The sequence below is a fragment of the Antedon mediterranea genome, chromosome 3, assembly GCF_964355755.1.
Source record: "Antedon mediterranea chromosome 3, ecAntMedi1.1, whole genome shotgun sequence".
Classification (NCBI taxonomy): domain Eukaryota; kingdom Metazoa; phylum Echinodermata; class Crinoidea; order Comatulida; family Antedonidae; genus Antedon; species Antedon mediterranea.
Genome location: NC_092672.1, coordinates 9,691,032 through 9,716,534, shown reverse-complemented (window position 1 = coordinate 9,716,534; position 25,503 = coordinate 9,691,032). Strand labels below are relative to the sequence as shown.

Below are 25,503 nucleotides of genomic sequence, written 5' to 3'. Positions count from 1 at the left end.
TTCATTTTGGAAACTCTGGTCCATAGAAAGTAAAAAATTACATATAAATGAAATAAAATAAACAAGACTAATTACTACTACTCATCTCAGGATGACATTCCACCTGGAGAGCATCTTCGACTTAACTAAGACGTTGCTTATAATCGTTGAGATTAAAATATTTTCGCTTGCCTTATATGATAAGGCTTCCGATGGATATCATACTCATACAACCGAATTTTCCTCACAATGTTTTTACGAAAAGGTAAAAGGCCATAGAGTTGACAGACCAATAACTATACGTGGATAGGAAACATAAACAATGAACAAAGTAAATACACCGATCGAAAATTTAGTAGGGAGCTTTCGATTTTCTTTTGATTTAATTAAAATTATTGCTTATTAGTTTGATTTTCTAGTAATTTGATGATTTTAAATCAACTTTAAACTGCGATCTAGGAAAAATGTAACGTGAAATCATAAGAAAACGTGCACTTTAAGAACTCTTTTTTTTTAATTCAAAATACAAGACACAAATATACATATTAAGAACTTTATAAGTCCTTAAATATATATTATCTATACAATAATACTTTTTGTTAATAAAGATAAAATATAATATTACATATTAATATTTATTTCATAATACTATAGGCCTACTACTAATTTACAAAATCCTTTTTTGTTTTCATTTGAAAATACATTTCGCTTGAAAATAATGAATGAAACGCAGCAGTTTTTAAAAACGATTTAGATTAGTTTACTAATTCCATTTTTTAAATTAAAATATCGGGATATTATGCAGTAGGTTTTTGCAAATATATATATATATATCTATATAAATATATTCTATTTTAACATATTAAACTATATCTAATTTTAATCTTTTCGACGTAAATAGTACAAGTGTATGCAGTATTAAATTTATAAGTACATAGTTTGTATTAGTCACAAAGTGAATAGAATTCCCAACGCAGATTATAGTGTATTATGCACACAAATGTATAAATACAGAAGTCATTAGATATTTGTCGAGTCGAGCACCCTTTGCCACCATTGCGTTAAAAATAAAAATTCCGAGAGGTAGATTGTCTTTGTGGATCCCTAGCGGAGAAATTATGAATAGTTGTAATTCTTGATCCTCTATTTCTTTCCATTTCCTAGAAAATATCAGTTAAAACGACTCAATTAAATTAAAAATTGCTTCAACAGTGTTCAGTCATTCATTAGGCCTACAAATGTCATGTAGCTCAATCCTGACTGAATCAAAATGTAAGAAGAATCTATCAAAATGTCCACTTACCTCTAGATCTAGGTCCCTTGCCTCCATTCCAGTAGCTACGTACGGCCTACTAAACTCTGAACCAGACAGCGAACTTTCTCTCATTTTATTCTATGAAGATACATATTACAACATTTTACAATAATTGGATCGGATTCTAACCTGATTAGTTGAAAGTAAGATTATCTGAGTGTTTATTACTATGCTTTGTATTTTGTGCTTGTTTTTACACAATTTCTTTCTCTTATTTTGGCAAAGCTAAGACCAAAAGAACGTGCCTTTTTTATTTTTAAGAAAAATTAGCACATTTGTGACGTCACAAAAATATATCTGTTACTTTGTATTGCTCTCTGAATTTGGCTAAATATTACGCCCAATTTCCGACCGATTAATTTATTTATAATGCTATTTAAAAAAGCCAACAATTTAATAACGTCAATTGCATTATTTTTATTTTTGTTTAAAAAAGTAAAGTGAGTGCAGAATCTGTTTGGGTTTGAGCCTATTATCACTCCTGTTTATTTTTCATTGGTGACCGAATACATATTGCTATTATTATTAATATAAATAATGGAGGATCTTAATTTGTATTTATGAAAAGTGAAAAATATGATTTACATATATGACATGTAATAATGATATATTACACTGATAAAATAAATTATTTTATGATGGTGTATAAAGTAATTATATTTGTAATCAGACATCTTACATTAAGGTGTGGAGCGTTCCGAAGTACTTGCGCAAGATGTGATAATCTGGAGTCATCACCATGTGATGAAACTGAATCAGTTTCATGGAAGAATGGTTGTCTTGAATATCCAAATAAACCCTCGTAGTAATCAGCGTTACGAGCAACCATGCCCCTGTCATGTTGACCGGTGAAATGCTTGACCGCTTGTTGATGTCGTTCGCGGCGTCGGTTAGCCACGAATAACATACAGCAAAATATTAAAATTACGAATAAAGTCAATCCAGCTATTGCACTAATGATAATCAGAATAAGGACTAAGCTATCATCTGCAAAATAAAATAATTTATTTATTTATAAACATAATAGTATTATAGTTTGACGATTTATTCTTACAAATAGTTCGTGAGGCAAAATATTTATGAATAAACAAGTATAGGCAAAACGAGAATAACAGATATCTATAAGTATCGATATTTCAATCTTATTCGTAATAAATTAAAAAAGAACGAACGGTTTGAAAGTCCTCTAGAACGTGTCATAATAGTTTTACACCAATTAAGTGTTTTTGGAAATTATTTTTATAATTAAAAAAATAGAGTAGGCCTAATACAGAAAAACAAATGTATCTAATATTCGTAAAATAAATTAAAATATGAAGGAATCCTTCATAATAATTTTTTTAATGGTTACTTGTATTGAAAGCAAAATAGTTAGGTCTAAATCTGATTTTGATAAAATTTCACAGGCCTTGTAAAATACTTACCACTGCTGGTTTGGCATTGGTCGCCGCTGTAATCACTGACACAACTGAAAAAAAATAAGTTGGGGAAAAAACATTTTATACTTTGTCTATCATCATAGTTCTCCAAGTGAAATACTCAGTATGATAATACGCACACAATAACCAAATAGTATTGGCTCATCCATTTTTTTTTTAGTTTCTTACACTAACATGGCAAATTACTGTTCTTTCTTTGACAATGGTATATTGTACTTTTCTTACCTACACGTGGGTACTGGGTTTTCCACCGTAATCGAACACGTACCACCATTTTGACAATAATCTCCAGGACAACTTACAATTTCACAAAGGGAACCAGAAAAGTGCAAAGGACAGCTGACGAAAAGATAAAGATTGTGGTCATACATTTTGAAACTTGTCAAACTGAATACCAAAAACTTCTTATTATTTGTATATGTACATGGCCTACCTGTATTTTTTTTAAACAATACTAGTCATTCTTAGTGTGCAAGGAATAATTGGATATAACAATTTAATAGGAAAATTGGAAATTGGTATACGACAAAAAATTGTGGAATAATATTCCAAAAAAAAATTATTCTCTTCACATATAATTTAAAAAAAAATATTTTCAATTATTATTTTTCTCCTCTTTTGCTGGACGATTTTATACAATAGGGTTGGTGAAATTCAGTCCAAAATACGCAGAATTTTTTCCAAAATACGTAAAGTTGAGGGCGCTATACTAATCCAAAATACGCGAGTCTTTCCAAAATACGTCGACTTGAGGGCGCTATTCATTTTCCAAAATACGCGAATTGTCCAAAATACGTCAAGTTGAGGGCGCTAGTCATTTTCCAAAATACGCGATTTGTCCAAAATACGTCAATTTGGAACCGCTTGTAATTTTCCAAAATACGTCAACTTGAGAGCGCTATTCATTTTCCAAAATACGCGATTTAAATAATTACTTTACTTCTTCTAACCAATTATTGATATTATTTTAATTACAATACCATATGCTTTTTATTATTATATATTATATGAAATAACTATTATGTTAGATTTCAGATTCAGAACTTATTTGACCATAAGTACTGTACATTAAATTGAAAGCGATGTTGGGGGGTTTAGAAGGGAGTAGCTACTTGGCTAATTGGCTACTCCCTCTGTCGAGCTCGGGAAAAATATCGATTTTGTAGATCACCAAATATATAACACATGCCTATAACTATGCTTAAATACTATATACGCACATGCTATTTTTGTAGCCGGTTTATGCCTCATTTAAACAAGCTACGTCTGGCAATGCAATCGTACATCGTTCAGACATTATTAATGTATATTATAGGCACTGTCTATTGACTGATGTTGGAACATATTTGTTTTTATTTAGTAATAAATGATTACATTGAAAAATAATAATTGGCTACTCTATGACATTTTATTTACAAAAAATTCTGCCTTCCAATACTTTCATTTATAACTAAAATGTACTTGTTTGTTTTACTCTAAGAAACTTTTTTTTAATACATTAAACTGTAATTTTACCTTACACTTTCAATATGATACATTTGGAAAGGCTCTCGTATTTTGGAAAAAAGTTTGCCGCCCTCAAGTTGACGTATTTTGGAAAATTACTAGCGGTCCCAAATTGCAAATTGACGTATTTTGGACAAATCGCGTATTTTGGAAATGAATAGCGCCCTCAATTTGACGTATTTTGGACAATTTGCGTATTTTGGAAAATGAATAGCGCCCTCAAGTTGACGTATTTTGGAAAGACTCGCGTATTTTGGATTAGTATAGCGCCCTCAACTTGACGTATTTTGGAAAAAATTCTGCGTATTTTGGACTGATGTTCACCAACCCGACTCATTTTATAGGACCATTTTCTGTGGAATGGTTTTGTAAGGTTTTTTTTCTGTATTTCCATTACGTATCCGTGATGCACATTTAAAATCAGCACTGTGATACTGCCATAAGTTCTACAAATTGAATAATTATCTTACTTGCAACTTGGTACGGGATTTTGTATGGTAATTAAACACGAACCACCATTTTGACAATAATCATCAGGGCAGCTTATTGTCTGACATTGTGAACCGGAGAAGTACAAGGGACAACTGGAAAGAAAATAAAATTTTAGTTAGATGATGTGTGACTTAATTTTGTTATATGTTCAGTAGAAGATTAAGAATAATAACTAATTATAAGTAAGTTAAACATAACTGCAAATTATTTTTATTTTTAGAAAGAGTTCAACTGAAAGAACTGAACTGGAAGTACTAAGTGAAAACACCACATACAACATTTACGCGCGCGTACAAAATGTCATTTCTAGGATTTCCTGTCATTACACACGCGCTCGCGATACATTTTGTTTTCACATGTGTCTTAAATCAAAAGAAGGCAAATACTTACCTGCAGCTTGCAACGCCTGATGATGTTGAGCAATTCCCGCCATTTTCGCAATAGTTTGATGGGCATTCTTCACATCGATCACCCGAAAAGTTATTAACACAACTATAAAAACAAGAGCACAATAAAAATATCAACATGTTCTGAAAACGTAAATATTAAATCAACCAAATAAAAACATAAAAATGTCTCTTTAACTTTGTAATAATATAATTACCTGCATTCTTTTTCTAATAGTGAGTTTATAGAACAACTTCCACTGTTATAGCAGTAACCTTCTTCACAAACAATAGGCAGATCTGACAAAAAATTTAGAAAACATTTTACTTATTCATTGTGTAGGCATATCTATAGTACGTACATTATAACTAAGTTAACTAATTAATTATGCTCAGATAAATATCATTCATTCATTTTCTTTATTTCGAATAGTAGTTCATCCATATACAAAACATACCAAAAAAAACCCAGAAATTTCAAAAAAAATATTAATTACAATCTAGTATAAGAAAGTTTTTTCTCTGAGGACAATCATTATGTATCCCATGTGATAGATACACATAATAGGTTGATACAGATATATATTATATTACTATTGTATTAATTGAAATGTATATGGTAGTTTTCCGCCAATCATTGAAGACTAACCCCTCACACATCACCTAGAAAATCTCTGAAGTGAAATTGGTAAAAGAAATTACCTTCTCCAACGACATCATGAGTAACATCTAATGTAATATTGTTATTTTCATCAGATAGTATGTTATTATTGTCTGTTTCGTTGAGAAGAAGTTCAAGCAATTCTTCACCATTCATGGTTGAGTTGGTAAAGAATTGTACTTGATATACAGCAATAATACTGCCTTCTTTGAATCCAATAACTGTACAACCGTAGAACGCTGAGCTTAGTGAATTATATGCATTACTAATCTGAAATAAAGAGATACATTTCTTATTTATATTGAAATATGTGATCTGCAAAGTATGGTTCATTAAATAGACAAATAACTACAAAAAAATGTTTTTTTTTTTCTTTTTCTTGATATGGCGTATTTTGGAATAAATAGTGTTCATAAAAATCTGCCATAATAACCTAACACTAGGTCTGTCACATTATCAAACTAGTTATAACAAAGTATGATGTGCCCAAATATGGTAGTGATATGCTTAAATATGGTAGTGATATGACATCATCATGTTCATATGGGCATATCACATTTTTTGTCATATAAAGTTTGATAGTGTTGATAGAGCTTTAGAAATAATCCTGCAATTTGACAGGAATTTAAAACGGACGGATAAAAATATGCAGGCTTACTGCAGGTGAACATCTTAACCACCAAGAAACAACTCAATTTAAGAAAGAAATGCTTATGTTGTTAAGAGTTTTTTGTTGTTGTTATAGGCCTACAAATCTAAGCCTTCAACATAACATATCTCATAACATAAACACATGTTTAACGAATAAATTAAAACATATAGGCATACATACAATTGAACACATGAGTTCTGCATACTCCATGAAGAGATCGGATGATGGATCTTCCAATTCTGGATCCCATGCTACCAAAACCTGATTTATTTCCACTACACGTAATTCACCACGGAAGGATACTGCGACGACGCAACCAGATGAACTCGAGAAGTAACCATCAGTACATGAACATGAAAATCCACCAGCAACGTTTGTACACAACTCGTTATTTTCGCACGGGTTCTGATCGCATTCATCAATATCTACAAAAAACAATCATTCATTTTTACCAAAAATTACAACGGTTTTATTTTACTACACATTTCTTTTTTTAAAAATCGTAATATTTATTTTATTTTATTTTTTATTTTATATATTTAGGCAAATTGCCAAGGATAACCATGAGCAAATTCAATCACTATCCTTCTTAAAGGTGGCAATCCGTTCACGAGACAAACATATACACACAATGCTCTACATAAACAAAGTCTTTATTACAAGTCTTTGGGAGTGGAGTTGTAAATTGTCATTAGAAAAAATCCTGACATATGACAGGACTTGAACCCAGGACCCTTGGATTGGCAGCCAAGCATCATAACCACCAGGCCACAACTCCACTCCATCTATATGTAGACCTTATACAATTGGGAATAATATTGAAAGGGAAGAACGAATTTGTAAAGTATGCAATTGAAACTTGTTTGAAAAGGATTTTTCAAGTATACATTACTTTTCCAAAGCCCTGTCTACACTATCAAACTTTATTGAAAAAATAAAAGTGATGTGCCCATAGACATGATGATGTCATATCATTACCATATTTAAGCATATCACTACCATATTTGGGCACATCGAACTTTTTTTGTTGTCAAACTAGTTTGATAGTGTAGAAAGGGCTTTAAACAGTACAGTATTAGGCTTACTTTCTTTTCAGATATTATAAGAAATGCCAAAGTTATAAGGCTCTTTCACTTACCTACACACGTACTTTCATCATCTGAAAGCATGTACCCGCTGCTGCAGGTTTGACAGGTGAATTGTTCGTTACTCACGAAAACACATTCCTCAAACAATCTTTCAGTGCAGTCGTCGGTACCTTCATCACATGGATTGACCACTGCAATATTGAAATAAAGAATTAAGATTATGGTATGATAATGAATTAAGAATACACACAGTTCAAAACATAATTTCCAGGATTGCTGTCTTGACTAGGCATGACAAGAAAACCATATCAACTTAAGGTTGGTGATACAGCAAGTTTACGAAAATGAGAATTCATCTATTTTAAATTGTTTATAACAATCTGTAATAACATCTGGATGTTTGTTACATTCTTTTTTTTTTATATTTGAAAGAAAGGATGATTTTTTTTATGATTGGTAATGGTAAACTTTAAGTTTATACTGGTGATGTTATGTTATTTTATTTATTTTTTCTTTTATTTTATTTTTTTTATATTTTCTTTTTTGACCGCACCACAAATACGATCCCTGAGTACTGATATCCTCCCAGTATCTATATTGTTATTTATGTAGGCCTATACATATTATATTTGTTTTGATATTAACGAAAGAAAATAAATAACTTGGGATGGTTACCTGTTTCCACGACATCGGTATTGTCTCTAATTATTTGACTGTTTGGTTCGAGAATGTCCATAGTGTTACCAGTCAGCCCATTAAAAAAGGCCCCGAGAACCATCGCGTCTGTTACATTATATTGATCATCGAAACTTAATGTGAATTCAACCTCCACACCATCAGTAGAATTATCAATATTAATGTTTTCAGTTACAGCTCCGAAGTAATTTTCTGCCAGATTGCTCTGCGAGAATAACGTATCTATCTGCAAAACAAAATATTAATACCAAATAATATTTTAATTCGTTTTTATTTAGGCCTACCTTTTGCTTTAGCTTTCTTGTTTGACCACGCTGTCGAAACTATAACATAACAACATAAACATGCAAGAAATCATGTGTGACTGAGGCCTATATATTCCGACGACGTACGAAACGTAAGCAATATGACCAATCACAAGCGATGGATTATCCGAAGTGTCGCCTGTCCACTTTTTGTGGAATTTCTGAGAAAGCTACCGGAAAATCATGTGTGACTGAGGTCTATATATTCCGACGACGTATGAAACGTAAGCAATATGACCAATACCAAGCGATGGATTATCCGAAGTGTCGCCTGTCTACTTTTTGTAGAATTCCTGAGAAAGCTACTGGAGACGTTTATTTCCACAAAAGATTTAGAATGAACAGCTTGTGAATCTATACTTACATCATTGGCTAATTCAATACTGACTTGATCAAGGTCCAACGTGTTGGCGAACATTGTCGTAAGCAGTCCTTTGATGTACAGAAATTTGGCATTAAGCGTCTTTGCAACAACCACTGTAATTTAAGATAATATTAAATATCAATATCTATATTTAAACACAAGTTATTGTTTGTTTTATTTAAAAGAATACTGGGTTTATTTGTATTAAGTGAAACAGTTCAGTGACCTGAATTTTAGCGGAATGCCGTTCATATACATTGTCAAGATATGTTAATTGAGATTAGCTATTATTATAATTACCTATTTCTGTCATTTCACTGAAATCTCGAAGATAATAAAAACTTAGAAGCTATATACGGTAAGTAATACATTTGAAATTAATTAACTCATTTAACTTACGTAAACATTCACCACTTCTGTTAAAATATGACGTTTGGCAAACACAGTTGAAACTACCCTGAGTGTTAACACACCTTTCATTGTTATCCAGGTTACAAGGGTTCGTTACTTGATCACACTCGTCAGTATCTATTCAAATGATTATAATATAAGTTTCTAAATTAGGCACACAGTAACCAAAACATGTTTTATATTTCTATTACACGTTAAGCTCGAATCTTTCAGAGTTACGTAGGTCAGCGCCACGTTGTTGCATTAAGTTAATATTTAACATAGACCCGTCATTGACGGTACGTATTTAATCAGAAAGAATTGGATGGAAATATATTGAGATTTGATAGTGCAGATACACGGACGGATACTGTGATTAGATCTCATTAGGACGGAAAGTATTGTTTGAAAGCACTGGAAGGTCTAACCAACGCTAACAAACAACGAAGTCTAATTTAACCAATGGCATTTTTACCTGTACATATTTCACCATCTCCATCAAAGCCAGGCTTACATTCACAGCTGTATGAGCCAATATTATTGGTACAGATACCAAACGCCGAACAGTCATCAATATTGTAGAAGCATTCGTCATAATCTGTATATAGAAAAAATGCATGTAATATTGCTAATAATTTTAATTCTTACGTTTTCTACTATCCATGTCGAAATGGTGAAAACATTAATTAAATAAGCTGTTACCTTAAAGAAGAGAATTTATTTTTTTAGCATTTTTAGGAAAAATATGACGGTATTTTAAATTTAAAAGTGAATATAATGTAAAAGGTGTAGTTAAATTTGGTTACCCATGCATGTGCCGGCACGGGCGTTTGCTTCGCTCACATAACCACGGTTACAACGACATGTATATGAGCCAATAGTATTGTTACACATTGAGTTAACGTCACAATTGTCAGTATTTAGTTGACATTCATCCACATCTACAAAAATAAACATTTAAATAATTATAAAGCTGGTCAACGTGTATTTTAGTCGTTTTTATAATTTGTTGTCTTAACATACGGCAGAAGAGAAAATGCATGCTCACAAGTAGGCCTACGTTTATCCACCTACTATGCATGCTCACAAGTAGGCCTACGTTTATCCACCTACTATGCATGCTCACAAGTAGGCCTACGTTTATCCACCTACTATGCATGCTCACAAGTAGGCCTACGTTTATCCACCTACTATGCATGCTCACAAGTAGGCCTACGTTTATCCACCTACTATGCATGCTCACAAGTAGGCCTACGTTTATCCACCTACTATGCATGCTCACAAGTAGGCCTACGTTTATCCACCTACTATGCATGCTCACAAGTAGGCATACGTTTATCCACCTACTATGCATGCTCACAAGTAGGCATACGTTTATCCACCTACTATGCATGCTCACAAGTAGGCATACGTTTATCCACCTACTATGCATGCTCACAAGTAGGCATACGTTTATCCACCTACTATGCATGCTCACAAGTAGGCCTACGTTTATCCACCTACTATGCATGCTCACAAGTATGCCTACGTTTATCCACCTACCACCTATTGCATAATTTATAATTGGTATAATGATTCTATTTCTATTTTTGTTACAATTTCTTACCTGTACAATCTGAACCATCGGTTACGAATCCATCATTGCACTCACACTCGTAAAAACCGTCTGTGTCGGTACAAGTCGCCTGTTCTGGACAAATATTAGGCTGTTCGGTGCACTCATCAATGTTTATACACGAGACAAAACCGTCACCACGATGACCAGTCATACACGCACATGTGTATGTTCCCGGTAGGTTTGTGCAGTCGGCGTTTGCGTCACATGGACTATCGTTACATTCATTATTATCTGGTCAGAATAGAGTACATACAGCATGTTTAGCATTGGTGCCAATAAAGGAGGTACAGTATACCGCTATTACTTCACTAACCATCATGGGGTGCGCACAGTATTAATAATATGTTGTACGGTAAAACATCATCATTGAAACAAATGAAATATACACAGCAGTGTATTGCGCATAAAGGGGTAAGGGTACGACCACACTGCACATATTCACTTTATATCTCGTCGGAAGATAACCTACGGACCGTGATGATATGTATTAAAGGTATTAAATACAGATATACTCTTATTTAGGTGACTTGCGATAGTCAGTTAGAATATGTTTAGTGACGGCTGCATAATCCGATGTGTGTACTGCTCTTTTTTTAAGCATCTGGCATGCACTTACCTATGCAGGAATCGATACCGTCGCCAGAATATCCACTGATACATGTGCAAGTAAACGAACCATCAGTATTGCTACAAGTTGCAAACGTATGACAAACCTCCGATGAAAGACACTCATTGACATCTTTATTAAATAAAACAAAAACTGATTTTACTACTCCATATATGAATTAGTTACTTTCAACTTCTAGTTTTTTAAAGTATTCACAACGTATATTCTCAAAGCATTACATTTAATTCCTTTCAGCAACCCATTATCCTATTAAATTAATGTTATTTAGGTGTATGATGTTATTGCAGAATCTGAGCGTAAATTGCCTAGGCTTGCGATAAGCTACGGTACTTCTCCATCAGCCTATTTCAAGCTACACTGTAATCCGGTTGTAATCAAATTATATCATGTCTTTAATCTGAATAAAGACCAATTTACACAGACGAGCGGTACAAAACCAAAAAATAGAATACAATGCTATTTCCGATTAACACTTACGCAAAACGCAGGGCGGACGGGCAGTTGAGTGGAAAATTGCTCAGGATAGATACAGATATTACGTGGGACCAGCTACGTGCTTTTTCGCTACCGTTATCGGTCGTCTTTGTAAATTGGCCTCAACGCTTCCTGATTTAGCAAGCGTCAAACAGATTGAATATCTTTGGCGGATGAACATGTTTTCTTACCTATACATGTTTGTCCATTTCCAGTGTAACCATCTTGGCATGTACATCTATAACTTCCTTCTGTATCTTCACAATTTGCATTTTCATGGCAGTCGCTAGAGTCGCTAGTACACTCGTCAATATCTGTAATAAGTAAAATACAAAGTTGTTATTTTGAAGAATTTCTCTCTTCAAGTGCCGTTAGGATGTAACCATTATTATTAAATATATGCGCTTTTAAATGCTCGCGTTGTATCTATTCTTGCAGTGGAAACAACCAAGCTATACTCACTACTACAGGAAGAGCCAGTGTAACCTGCCAAACATTCGCAAGTGAATGAGCCATCAGAATTCGAACACTGTGCCGTGGCAACACATGTATTCGATTCTGTACACTCATCAATGTCTACATAAAAGAAGAGAGTTAAAAAATAGATACTATTAAAATGCCAAGTTTTCCAAAATGACGTAACGTGACGTAATTGAATGATGAATTGAATTGATAGTAGGTCCTACAAAATCTGTTTATAAACGTAAATTTTAAAAAAAATGTGTTGCTGTTCTCTCAGCCCTGTGGTTGCCGCCATACGTTTAGTTGTTCAGGAACGAAATGAGATGGTTCAACTTACCAGTACATGTTCTAAGATCCTGTAGAAGCTCATATCCATCTGCGCATGCGCATCCATAACTTCCTTCTGTATCGATACAATTACCATTTGTCGTATCACAATCGTCCTGATTCAAGTCGCATTCATTTACATCTAAGTATTATAAATTTATGTTAGGATGATCTTTAGTTCAGGTTATAATGATAATGAAACTAAAAGTAACTAGGTTCATTTTATGTATGGAAATATGTTGGGGAAAAGGTTAATCTAGCCGTTCAACACGTTAACATGTTTTCATTCTTTTTAAACCACCGAATCTCAGTGCTGTATACGACAATATTTAGTATTCATATCCAATATTTTAATATCTAGTCCAGTATCAGAGGAACATCTGTAACAAAAGATATTATTGTGTATCACTTGTAAGTAATGTCTGGTTATTTGAGGTTATGTCATGTAAGATTGGCGATACATGATGATGTATTACTATTCCTATGATACTGCAAAAATCTAGATAAAGTAATACTTACTTTCGCATCCCATGTTTACCAAGGTGTATCCTTTGTCACAATAACATTGTTGGTTACCGTCTTTATTGATGATACATGTAGCTGATGCGTCACAGGGGTTAGTGTCATCTGGACATGTCGAGTTTTCAAGAGCTAACACGAAATATTAGTAGATATTTTATTAAACATTCATTATAGCATTTCATTTATAATTTCTTAAGGCATTACCTAATTAATCCCAAAACATGAAAGATAATGTAAAACAGAACAAAATACTTACGAATACAACTTCGTTCGTCTGATCCCAGTTCAAATCCGTCATTGCATCCACATGTATAGTTTCCAACGGTATTTGTACATACTTGGTCACATTCATCAACTTCATTCGAACACTCATCAATATCTATAATTCAAAGACAACAATTTGAAATAACTACAATACAAATTATATGGTGTTTTTTTTCTTTTTTTTTCTTTTCATGTGGAAAGCCACCTTTATTCATCACTTTGATAATGTGAAAATAAAAAGTAATAAATAATAATAAATAATAAACATGGTTGCATTTTAAAAAGTAATGATAATAATGATAACAAATTCTGACAGTGCATGTTACATTATAAACAAACTAAAAAGTTTCACTTCAACTAAGTATGGTGGTTTAGAATACACCATAGAGTATTCTAATAGCATGGTTTACATGAATTTAAAAAATTACAAATTCTGATAATACCATTCCTAGCAACCTAGACCTGATTATTTAACAGCAAAATATATCTGCCAGTTTAAGCTTTTGGAATAAACACAAGTTGTATATATAGAAAAAAAAACTTTACCGTACCTAAGCAGTCAAGCCCATCACCAAAGTAACCCTGCACACAGTCACAAGAGTAAGAACCAATGATGTTGTTACAAATGCCGTTGGAAGAGCACGGAGTTCTTCCATTAACAGGAACACATTCATCAACATCTGAAGAATAAAAAGCAAGTACAACTTTAAAAAATTAACGATGATTTAAGGAAGTCTTAGTAAAAACTGGGATTCTTACTAAATATTGAATGCAATACCGTCGACATGTGTTATTTCCAATTAACGAGATTAAGTAACGACGGAGCGGTTTTATTTTCCAGAGTATTTAATGATATATACTTTAGACATGATTATGAAGTAATACGTTATTTGATCAATATTGATCAATATTGATCAATATTTAGGTCGGAGCCAGTTACCAGTCCATGTAGTAGAAGCAGTCAAAATATTTTCTGAAGCTCATTCGATTGTTTAATACTTTATTACAGAAAGAAATGGAAAAGAAAATCATATGTTTATTCAGAAATAGGCAAAACAATATATTCATATTCTTGACGTGCACAAACCTGTGCAATCGGCTCCTTCGGTTGCTCGATCATAACCGGTGATACACCTACACCCGTAAGACCCATCCGTATTAAAACATTCCTCAAATTCCAAGCAGATGCCATCGGATTCTGCGCATTCATCGATATCTATATTAAAAAGTATGTAGGATGAGACTGTGAATCACAAACATCGTACAAAGAACAAAAACACAACATTCTAATCCAATGTTTTGTAATTGTGTATAGAATAGAAATCATCATCTTACCAAAACAAGTTGACCCATCTCCACGATAGCCATCTGGACACGTACACATATAACTGCCGATTGTATTTGTACAATCTGACATGGGATGGCAATCTAGAGGTCTTGCAATACATTCATCTATATCCTCACAGTAAGTGCTGTTTCCTTCAAATCCTTGACTACATGTGCATCGATAGCTGCCTTCAGTATTGATACAGTCCGCATTTGGATCACACTCGTAAGTACCTTGTCGGCATTCGTCAACATCTAGTGTTACAAAGAAAAGAAGTGAAATACATTCAATAAACTAAGGAGTGTTCTTTCAGTCGGTAATAGTTAAGATATAATAGTTAAGTTTCAATGTTAAGAAGAAATCGTATACATTAAATAAATTAAAGGTATTTTTTATATGCCTTATGTGTGTTCTGTCGACATTAACATTAATATTAACATTTCATGTTAAGTTGCATTTTATAGATAAAAAACCGCATACATATGCTAAGAATTAACAAACAATATACAGTGTGCAGGATTGAGAAAAAGATAAATTGATACGCATCTTCATCTTTATTAACAAAAATGCGTAAAATGATGCGTTTTAAAGTTGTTCTGATTTTGAAGTGTTTGTTGACTTGTATACTCTGTAGGCTACAGTGGCCAACTATCGGAACGCATTTTGAAATCATGAACCAGTCTTGTGAAGTAGTATTTGTCAAACATTATTGTTGAATTTAGCATGCATTTAGAATTTGTTTTTAGATTTTTGTTATTCTCCTTTTCTTTACAAGAAATGATTGTCGATACCGTGTTACTTACCAGTACAGGTTTCACCAGTGCCCATGTAACCGTCAATACATACACAGAAAAAAGAGCCCTGAATGTTATTACAATCAGCATGTGCGTCGCACGGGTACACATTTTGTTGACATTCGTTTATATCTGAAAAAAAAATCATACAAAATTTGATTTATATTTAAAGTTAATCCGATTAGTAAACTATGTATACATAATATTATACCGTACGAGAGTGACACTTTGTAATTGTTTTTGTTAGTTTTTCTGTTTTGTATAGGGCCTATCTCAGAGAAAACATAATTTCTATGTATATGTTATATGCAAGTAATTTTCCACTGATGAATGAATGAATGAATGTAGTATCAATGTTTTAAGAAAACAGTTTTCTATACAACATGTTTGATAGGTAAAGCATAAATTGAACAACTTACTGGCGCTTTACATATGTATATTAACTTTTGCACTTAACTTAACGTTTGCTTAATGTAAGAAAAAAGCATGTATTTACCGCACGCAATAAAAGCTCAATGACATAAGTAGGCCTAGTATTAATAGTAGTATCATTAGTAGTATTAGTATAAATATTTTTCATCTTAACTAGTTTTTTTAAAGTTTTTTCATTAAAAAATAATTAAAACGTGCAAAATTTTGAAATCTAACCATCACATGCGTTTCCATCTCCAAGATAGCCATCATTACAAGTACAATTATATCCACCATCAGTGTTTTCACATTGCGCTTGCGCACTACAGCTGTCTGTCTGAAGATCACATTCATCAATATCTTTAAGAGAAGAAAAGAGAATTTTTGGTAACAAAAGCTTTGACCCTATGATTTACATTACGTTCAAATAATATTTGTTTATTACTTTTTCTCATATGTTTCCATGCTTTCTTACATGTCCCTTTCAATATGTTTATCTCATATGAGACTTAAAGTATGGTTTGACAAAAAAATGTTTTGATGTGATATGGTAGTTATATGACATCATCGTGTCAATATATGGGCCATCACATTTGTTTCATAACGTTCGATAGTGCAGAACTTTAGGAAGTGGTGTATATCGGAACATTGAACACTGTACGTGGAATTGGAAGGCAAGCAAGTTAACCACCAAGCTATGCCACTACTAAACATTATTTAATCTTGAGATGTTACTCGCAGAAAAAATGGGAAACCATGTCACTATCAGGTCTACTGTGAGTAGGTACATACCTCTACATTCTTTCATATTGAATAGCAGTTCGTAGCCTGATCGACAGGCGCACTCATAGCTACCAAGTGTATTTGTACACAATTCAGGGTGTTCACAAAAAAGAGCAGATTCATCCTGGTCGCTTCCAGCAGCACATTCATCATAATCTATACAATATAAATTAATTAACTCGCAAATTGTATTTTTTAATATATTACTCAAAATACAATTGCTATTTTGTATCATTTTTCTGTGTTTTCTGAGTAAAACAAATATTTTCAAGAAATGTAGTTATCATCGTCCATTTCCGGTAACATACATTAGTCAATAAAAGATAGGTGGAACTGTTGCTGGATCAAAGGCAATACAAGTCACTATCTCATGAAGACGTTTTTTTGCAAGTTTTTTTATAAAGTATCTGTAACATAACATCTTTCTTGAATTCAACCTAATGAGTAAAAAGATCTTCATTTGCATATCATTATTTATATCATCTCATTTAAAATGACGTACCGTTAGTTCTACTACAAGTTAAAAACAAAATACCATGTTATGCCTTAGAATACATACCATAACATTTAAAACCGTTTCCGACTAAGCCAGGTGGACAATCTGCACACGTTGCGTTGGCTTCAGGAGCAACGTTGTCTCTGCAGATGACACCGGGATAACATGGTTCCTCTGCGCATGCATCAAAATCTTCGGAACAATCAGAACCAGTCCAAGCCAATAAACAATCACACTGAACAACCTGATATTTAAATATATAAGGATTCGGATGATTACAATTTAGCCATAAACCGTTCTTTTTGGTAATGCCTCGGTCTAATGTTTCTTAAACTACAATTTGTCTTAGTTCGAAACGTACCGCCTATATTTAGTATAGCAAATGCAAGAAAATATCTGTAATTACCACAAAATTTGTGTCTGTAATATCATATCCATCCAATAAATAATTGAAATCACAATCACCGCCATTGTAACATGAGCAGATACGAATATTCATAACAGCACTAGTGGCATGTGTACCATCGCTAACTATGAAGGTGAGAGAAGCCACGTCCGTAGTTGTTGGGGTCCATGTAAATACGCCACCTGAAAAATACAAATCTTATAAGGTTGGCCACTTTCGGAATTTTCTGCGCTTTTATTACGTATTGATCATTGCGTGCACTAATAATATAATATTTATTAATAATAATATTTATTTGGAACAACACTTGTTTAACAGTGGCACACATGCGTAGATGGTGCGTCCATACCAATTACAAAATTCAATACAAAAACAATGGAAAATAAAAACTGAATCGAAAATAAAACATATTTGAGATAATGACATAAAATTTGACTCGACGCTATTACAAAACTTATTTACAAACTAAAACTACACTAATACAACTACTAATTTTGCAACAGCAATGGAAAAGAAAACACTTTTTTTTTAAAATAAAACAGTTCAAAGTTGTAATACAATTGCATTTCTTAATTTCCAAGCACGGCTTGTGTACATTTTACAATAACTGTCAAATACAGCATAAATGTCGTGAGAGTTATTTTTATGGAATAACGTGCTTCCTAGGACATATTGAACCTTAATAGATAGGTCACCAAGTATCTACACAATTTATTGCAATAAGTTTACGTTGAAGTGTTTGTAATTCTTCCATTCTAATAAACAGGAAATGTTTAACATCTTCTTCACCTGACCAACAAACCTTACACTTGTCATTTAGATTAGCAATGTTCCACTTATTTGTAAATTTTCCAAGTGGTAAAGTGTTTGAACGAAGTTTAAATTTTAAACTTGAGCCATAAAAATCTGTTTTATCCAGTAGGTAAGGTTCTAGGCCAGGTGACTCTTTTATCAAAGAGTAATCAAGCAAAGATGATTTTCTTAATACTTTTTGTTTCCAAAAAGTAGAATACGATTGTTTAATTGTATTTTCAAATGGCTTGACCCAGTTTATATCAATATCAGTACCTGTACATATATCATTAAGAATGGCATTGAAATCGAATTTAATATAATCACAATTTCTTTCAAATTCATTAATAAATTGGTACCTTGAATTTAAATTCTATGAAACATAATAATAGTCTAAATATTTATGAGGCGCTCTTTACTAATAAGGGTCCAGAGTTCTTAGAGAAAAGTAATGAATAAAATGATTTTTCTAACTGTCTTAACGTTAATCTTAAGATTATTGACGAGCAATTATACCTACGCAGTACATCTTCTACTCACAGAAATTGTAAATGGAAAGTAAAGAATAAAATGAAACTCACTTTGAGAATCAATACTCGAGCCAGGAACGTTAATCTTAAGATTATTGACGAGCAATTATACCTACGCAGTGCATCTTCTACTCACAGAAATTGTAAATGGAAAGTAAAGAATAAAATGAAACTCACTTTGAGAATCAATACTCGAGCCAGGAATGTTGAACTCCAGTCCATAGGTTAGCGTGTCATCGTTCTCATCACTCGCTTCTATTGTCAATGTAACAGTACTGTTTACCATTATATTTAACTGAGATTGTCCAACTAAATACTGTGAACTTGCATCAACAATTTGATCAATAACAGGTGGTATATTTTCTACAATGAAATTTTAAAATAAGTTTTAAATAAATAAGTAATTCAATGTACAACAATGTATAACCAAAATTTCCACAAGGAAGGTTGTATTTCTATGTTCACTTCGTCGTTAACTTAATGAATAACCCAATATTTTCTTTTAAAAAGGAAAAGGTAGACGATCATATACAGTATATCCTCCGTGCTCTATCATCATCTCCCATTTTCCGTAGACAGCACATTTCAAGCATGTTTCTCATCAAAGTGTTTAGAACGTTAGTGTAGGCCTGTTTCGCCAGAAAAGTTCAGAATCCGAGTCGTCATATCGGGATTAGGCGTCTAAAAATAGTTACTGTGTTGTTATCATCTTATTAATTCAAACGAAACGAACATCGTTTACCTAAAACCATTTCATTCTCTAAATTTGTTTCGTCAGTTAGTTTCGAGTTTACTCCTATGTCAACGTTCTTTGTAGCCAGAGCGTCAAATAAGCATTGTCTGTTTAAACCACATCGATCTTCTGCTTCCTGGAGAAGTTGAGAATCAGCTGTAGCCTTTAGTTCATCAAGAAATAATGGTTGAAAACTCTCATCATTAAAATCTTCGTAAGACATCCCGGAAGGATACACGAACATGGAATCTTCTTCTGACAATCTCCCTGTTTTGTATATCAATATCAAGTAATCAATTACATTATTAAGTTATTAATTGAAATAAAAATAATTCAAATTCAGTGATTAATCGTTACAAACACACCAATTGACTTTCAGCCATGGTAATCATTGCCACATCTACATATATTCCCTTTTTTGTGATGATTTTCGACATCACGCTGAACATTCAATTACATAAATGAAATCAGTTATATTGGCACAGTCGTTGCTATCGTTTTTTATTCCAAATGTTGCTTTGTAAATTGTGTTACTCTGCACAGCAGTAAACAAAATAGCCATTTAAAAGTATTTTATATATTTCAAAATGTATACAAAATAATTCTTACATGAATTTGAGGTTTCAAATATATCCGATTCTGCCAATGTGGTAGATGTATCAAGACACTCCATAGTGGGAGAACATAGATCATCTGAAGTGTTGTTGTTCCATATCCCTGAAATGTAAAAAAATATTGACAAACTAACATGCAAAATAGGCCTTAACCACAATTGTGGATCCTTCCATCATTACGACTAAAACAATATAGAAAGGACAATACTTTTCCAGTTCATCAGTACGTAATTTTACAATTTCAATGCTTCTAAACTTTTAAAATTTAATTCAAAATATAGGGTCCACCATAAAATTGTATGTAATTTTGTATTTAGCGTCAACTTTTAAAATAATTGCATGTGAAGATACAGGATTCAAATGTGACGCGAATCAAACATTTATGAGTTCTGATTTGTTGCGCATTTTTATCACGTCACATTAAGTTGATGAAAATATAAATATGCATGCACATTAGTTCAACACTTTTCAATTCACGCGAATAAATTCGAAATTTAAAAGAGTATTGTAAAAAAAAGCTGTAACGCAATCTGTTATTACCGAATAATCCAGATGTCCTGCCCTTATACTCCTCTGTAAATTGTAATACCACATCAAGCATCTTTTCTTGCAAAGCAACCGAAAACGATATATTACCCCACGACGCAGACACTCGAGTGATGTTGCTTACATTTTGTATAGATATTGAAAAGCTAGGATCACTCATTGTGCTGTAAGGTCCTGTAAGATGAGATAATAACAATGTGTTATTTGATTATAATAATTCAGGCTTGATAGCTCATTATTATTATTATGTAAAATCTCACTAAGCGCTTAACAGTATAAAATTCTACCACTACAATACTCTATCAAACTAGTTTGACAAACGTGATGTGCCCAAATATGGTAGTGATATGCCAAACTATTGTAGTGAAATGCCCAAATATTGTCGTGATATGATGTCATCATGTCCATATATGGGCACATCACATTTGTTGTCACATATTGAGTTTGATAGTGTAGACAGAGCTTAAGTAAAGACGGATAGAGATGGGTAAACCATTCCAAAGAAAGGCAGAAATCCAAGAAAGAGAACAAAATCCATAATACTTTGCTGATGGAATAAGTGAATAGACACTCTGAACTAGATCGCAGAGAAAATAATGAATACATTTTTTTTAAATAAAAGTTGATGAAGAATAATTTGTATTATATTCGACTATTGCCAGCTAATTGATCATCAAATCAATGGTTAAAGAGTTTAATTCACGTTTTAGATTATAGATCCAAACGCAATTCATATTTTTAATTCGACATTCCAGATAATATATTTAATTCTGTATTTTAAATGCATTTTTATACGTATTTAAAATGGATTTTTGAGTATTTCAAAATTGTGATTTTTTATAAACAATAACGAAAACAAATGTGTCACTAATAGCCTAAATGACCAATTGATAGATAACAATTACCCATTTCCAAACTAGAAGTGGTGACCGTTTCTGAACCATTCACAACGATATCAAAATCTGTTCCATCCTCATTTAGTGTGAATTGAACCTAACAAAAAGCAATCAAAAAAAGCTATCAAATATTATATATATATATATATATATATTAATACATAGTGGTCTAATGGTTAGGACATCTGCATATCAAGCAGGCGGTCCAAGTTCGAGTCTCGGTTGGGGCGACTTTTTCTCATTCTCACAGATTTCCTCATCTTTATCGTTTCAAATTAATTAATTAAATTTCAGTATATCACCGGGTGGTTTAGAATTAATGTTCTTTGCCTGATGTGTTTATATATATAAAAGTATCTCTTCGGAGATCCCGCCTCGTGAATAAAAATACTGAAAGATGAGGGCGAATCAATTTGATCTCTGGTGCACTGAGGACTAGTGCTGTTCCGCCGTACCACGCCGAGAATGTTAAAGAGTTGCTATCCAATCGAGTTTGAACAATACCATGAAAACCCCAGTGGTCTAATGGTTAGGACATCTGCATATCAAGCAGGCGGTCCAAGTTCGAGTCTCGGTTGGGGCGACTTTTTCTCATTCTCACAGATTTCCTCATCTTTATCGTTTCAAATTAATTAATTAAATTTCAGTATATCACCGGGCGGTTTAGAATTAATGTTCTTTGCCTGATGTGTTTATATATTAATACATAGCAATATAATATACAAATAATGAATGTTTATGAGTTTTATGTTGGATATTTCATGAGTTGACTGCTATATTTAACGTTGATGTGCTGAATCGTTGTATTTAACGTCGAGCATGCAATAGTGCAGTCATGTGACCCAAAATCGTCAAATCAAATGAAAAGAACCTACTCAGGTGTATACTTAATATAATTTAGTTGTGTTCGCACGTTTATTATGTACTGTATGGCGTTAAACAGGTACCTCTAACATTACAAATATTTATATTAAAAACAGTGTTTGAATTTTCCTCATGATTTGTATAATTATGCACCAGTTTTACAATTCTAAAACCACTTACAAATGTATTACTGGTCATGGTATGTACTCCTGTAAATGCAGAGAAAATGGTAGCCTCAACGTTCTCATCTGAGATAGGTGTTGACATTCGACATTGGAGTTGAAACAGACCACTATCAACATCGGAACATAGAAATTCGCCATGTCCATTGAAGGTGTATTGATAGCCATCACTGGTCGTTATATGGGGGTCACCAAACATCCATGCTAGAAATAACAGGAGTATAACGATTAGTCCTCAAATCGTATAACTTAAAAGAAAATTAAAACCGTTAGACCCCTACTAAAATTTACTAGTTACCATTTCACTCTTCTCTGCCTGAATTTACCAAAATGTTGATGAATCGCCATCATTAAAGATTTGTAATAAAAACTAATTTTAAGACAAACATTATCTCTGATGAGTTTGCTCGTGTGTACTTTAAAGAACCCAGTTCATCATTCGAGAGGAGTAGGGGGTTACCGGTTTACAAATGTCCTTGTGTGATTACCACCTATCTGATAGGACAGTGATATAAATATAATATCTTACACCATCGTGGTGGAGTGTATCCCCTACAGCTTGATTGAGGTCTTCGCTCCACGTATTTTTCGCATAAGCTTTCATCTTGGGACACAGAGCAACAATAATACCGAGGCATAATATCATACGCTAAATACAAATTAAAATAAAAACATAATTTAGTCAATCATTTCAGAAAATATGATAAAACATTACTGATTTCAACATAGTAATATAATTAATTTAAATAACATTTATCCTCTTTTATTTAATAAAAGAGGAGATTTGTTTTCGGAATAAATTTACTATACGGTAGTAGTGCTGTGGTATTGATATTCGCCTTTTTCATTTATAATAGATAATAATAAAATATAATCATGTCTGATTTAATAAGTTAAAATACTAAATAACAAGTCGTATACAAACAAAAACATTATCGGAGAAAAAGTACACAAGTATGAGAAATCCGATTCTGAAATTGTGTGAAAAATCCCCGTCTCTTATTACAATGTGAACTTCATAATGACCCGAGAATAAAGTATCGGTCTTCAATTGGGTTTTCAATAAAATTATATTCTTTTATCTTTTATTTCATTTTACTTTATTTCATACTCATCCAACATCAATCACAAACTTGCCAATTACAGGATGAGCTAAACTATTTTATAGTTTATCGTGCTTATAAAAAGGCTCATTCGGAGTGGAGTTGAAAGAGTTGTGAGTTACAACCCTGCCACTAGGTCAGGATTGAACCTTGGGATTGGAAGGCAAGCACCAATATACAGCTGCACTTGATAAAAGTATTATTATCTTACCTATGTGGTTGATATACTGTGAAAATATTCCAAAAAATCCAAAATTATAGGCGTATTTAAAAACAACACTGCTAGCTCCAATTCCGTTGTATCCCTCCAGCAAGGCTAAGTCATTGATGCGGTAACAGCATTGTGTTCCAGAAAAAAAGAAGTTAAACGTTGACGAATGGAAACATACTGCGTATGACGTTCCTGTTGCAATGGATAATAAGAATAAAACAATAGCTTAATGTAAATTAATATTTATAATCTGCATAAGGGACCATATCAAAACTATTCTACTGCAATTATGGCAGTAATAATAATAATAATATATAGATTTATATAGCGCAAATAAACGATGTCTCTATGCGCTCGTAACTTAAATTGAACTGGAATTTGTTTACACTTTACTCCGTTAATGCAATTATTTAGGAAGCTCTTTTAGTATTTTTTATTTTGCAGTTAATAAACTAAAATATTAACATTAAAACAATCTAAAATCATACGTTGTTGAAGTAACATAGTTACTGAAGTAACTGTAGTAGAAGAATGTTGAGATGATCCCTAACCAACTACAATTCATACAATGTGACTTTAGCCTGTAGCCTAGATGTGAACATATCTTCCTAGAGTTACACAGATAACTACGTTTGTAAGCGGCTGCTGCCGTCGGTGAAAAATCAAGAAAAAATGTTCCATTCGATACATAATTATTTCAAATTAAAAATATATATTAGTCTTACTGTCATTTAAAAGTGTTACAACGGTTGAAAAGACCGAGGAAGATATTTCATAGTTAGAAAGTGCGTCATCAACATCACTTCCTCTACCAAGCCCGTCTTGTGACAAGGACATTACCGGATTATACACGTAGCGACTGTCACGTACGATTTGTTGAACGGTACAGGGGCATGTGCCTAAACCTCTGGTTGAGAAAGATTCTGTCTTATCTTGGTCATACCAGTCGTTACACCATTTTCTCGGGTTAATGGTGTCTTCTGTATTTGTATCTAATCGGAATACCCATTGCCCGCGCTTTCCCGTATTGCCATTATGTTCATCGGGTCTGTATTGACCGGCGGTAAAAAAATTTGTTGGATTTTCTGCGTCGACGTTGTATCCAATGGTTGCATATGCTGGATCTTCTAAACTAGCATCCCATGACATATCTCCCTCTTCGTAAAAAAATAATCCGAAGCTGAACAGACCGTCAGTCATTATGGTTGCCTGGAATGTGTTCTGCTGAAAAAATGGACGATATATGA

At 32.9% G+C, this 25,503-nt stretch overlaps 1 protein-coding gene across 1 annotated transcript; it reads right to left on the bottom strand.

The window, feature by feature from the left end:
* Positions 1-575: 575 nt before the first annotated feature.
* LOC140044011 (uncharacterized) lies at positions 576-25,456 on the bottom strand. Its single transcript, XM_072088493.1, has 40 exons — positions 24,982-25,456; positions 24,257-24,448; positions 23,472-23,591; positions 22,941-23,146; positions 21,906-21,993; positions 20,995-21,174; positions 20,450-20,557; positions 19,850-20,107; positions 19,285-19,470; positions 17,786-17,967; positions 17,443-17,623; positions 16,893-17,039; positions 16,338-16,460; positions 15,699-15,821; positions 14,904-15,149; positions 14,656-14,784; positions 14,120-14,248; positions 13,561-13,683; positions 13,302-13,433; positions 12,793-12,924; positions 12,456-12,569; positions 12,185-12,307; positions 11,508-11,630; positions 10,880-11,122; positions 10,080-10,214; positions 9,749-9,871; positions 9,283-9,411; positions 8,884-8,996; positions 8,194-8,440; positions 7,569-7,709; positions 6,611-6,855; positions 5,820-6,048; positions 5,336-5,417; positions 5,122-5,223; positions 4,710-4,823; positions 2,959-3,072; positions 2,719-2,762; positions 1,974-2,281; positions 1,283-1,372; positions 576-1,139 (listed from the first exon to the last, which is right to left on the bottom strand). The coding sequence occupies exons 1-40, from the start codon at positions 25,454-25,456 to the stop codon at positions 1,041-1,043; spliced, it is 6,378 nt and encodes a 2,125-aa protein (XP_071944594.1). The 3' UTR covers positions 576-1,040.
* Between the last annotated feature and the right edge of the window lie 47 nt (positions 25,457-25,503).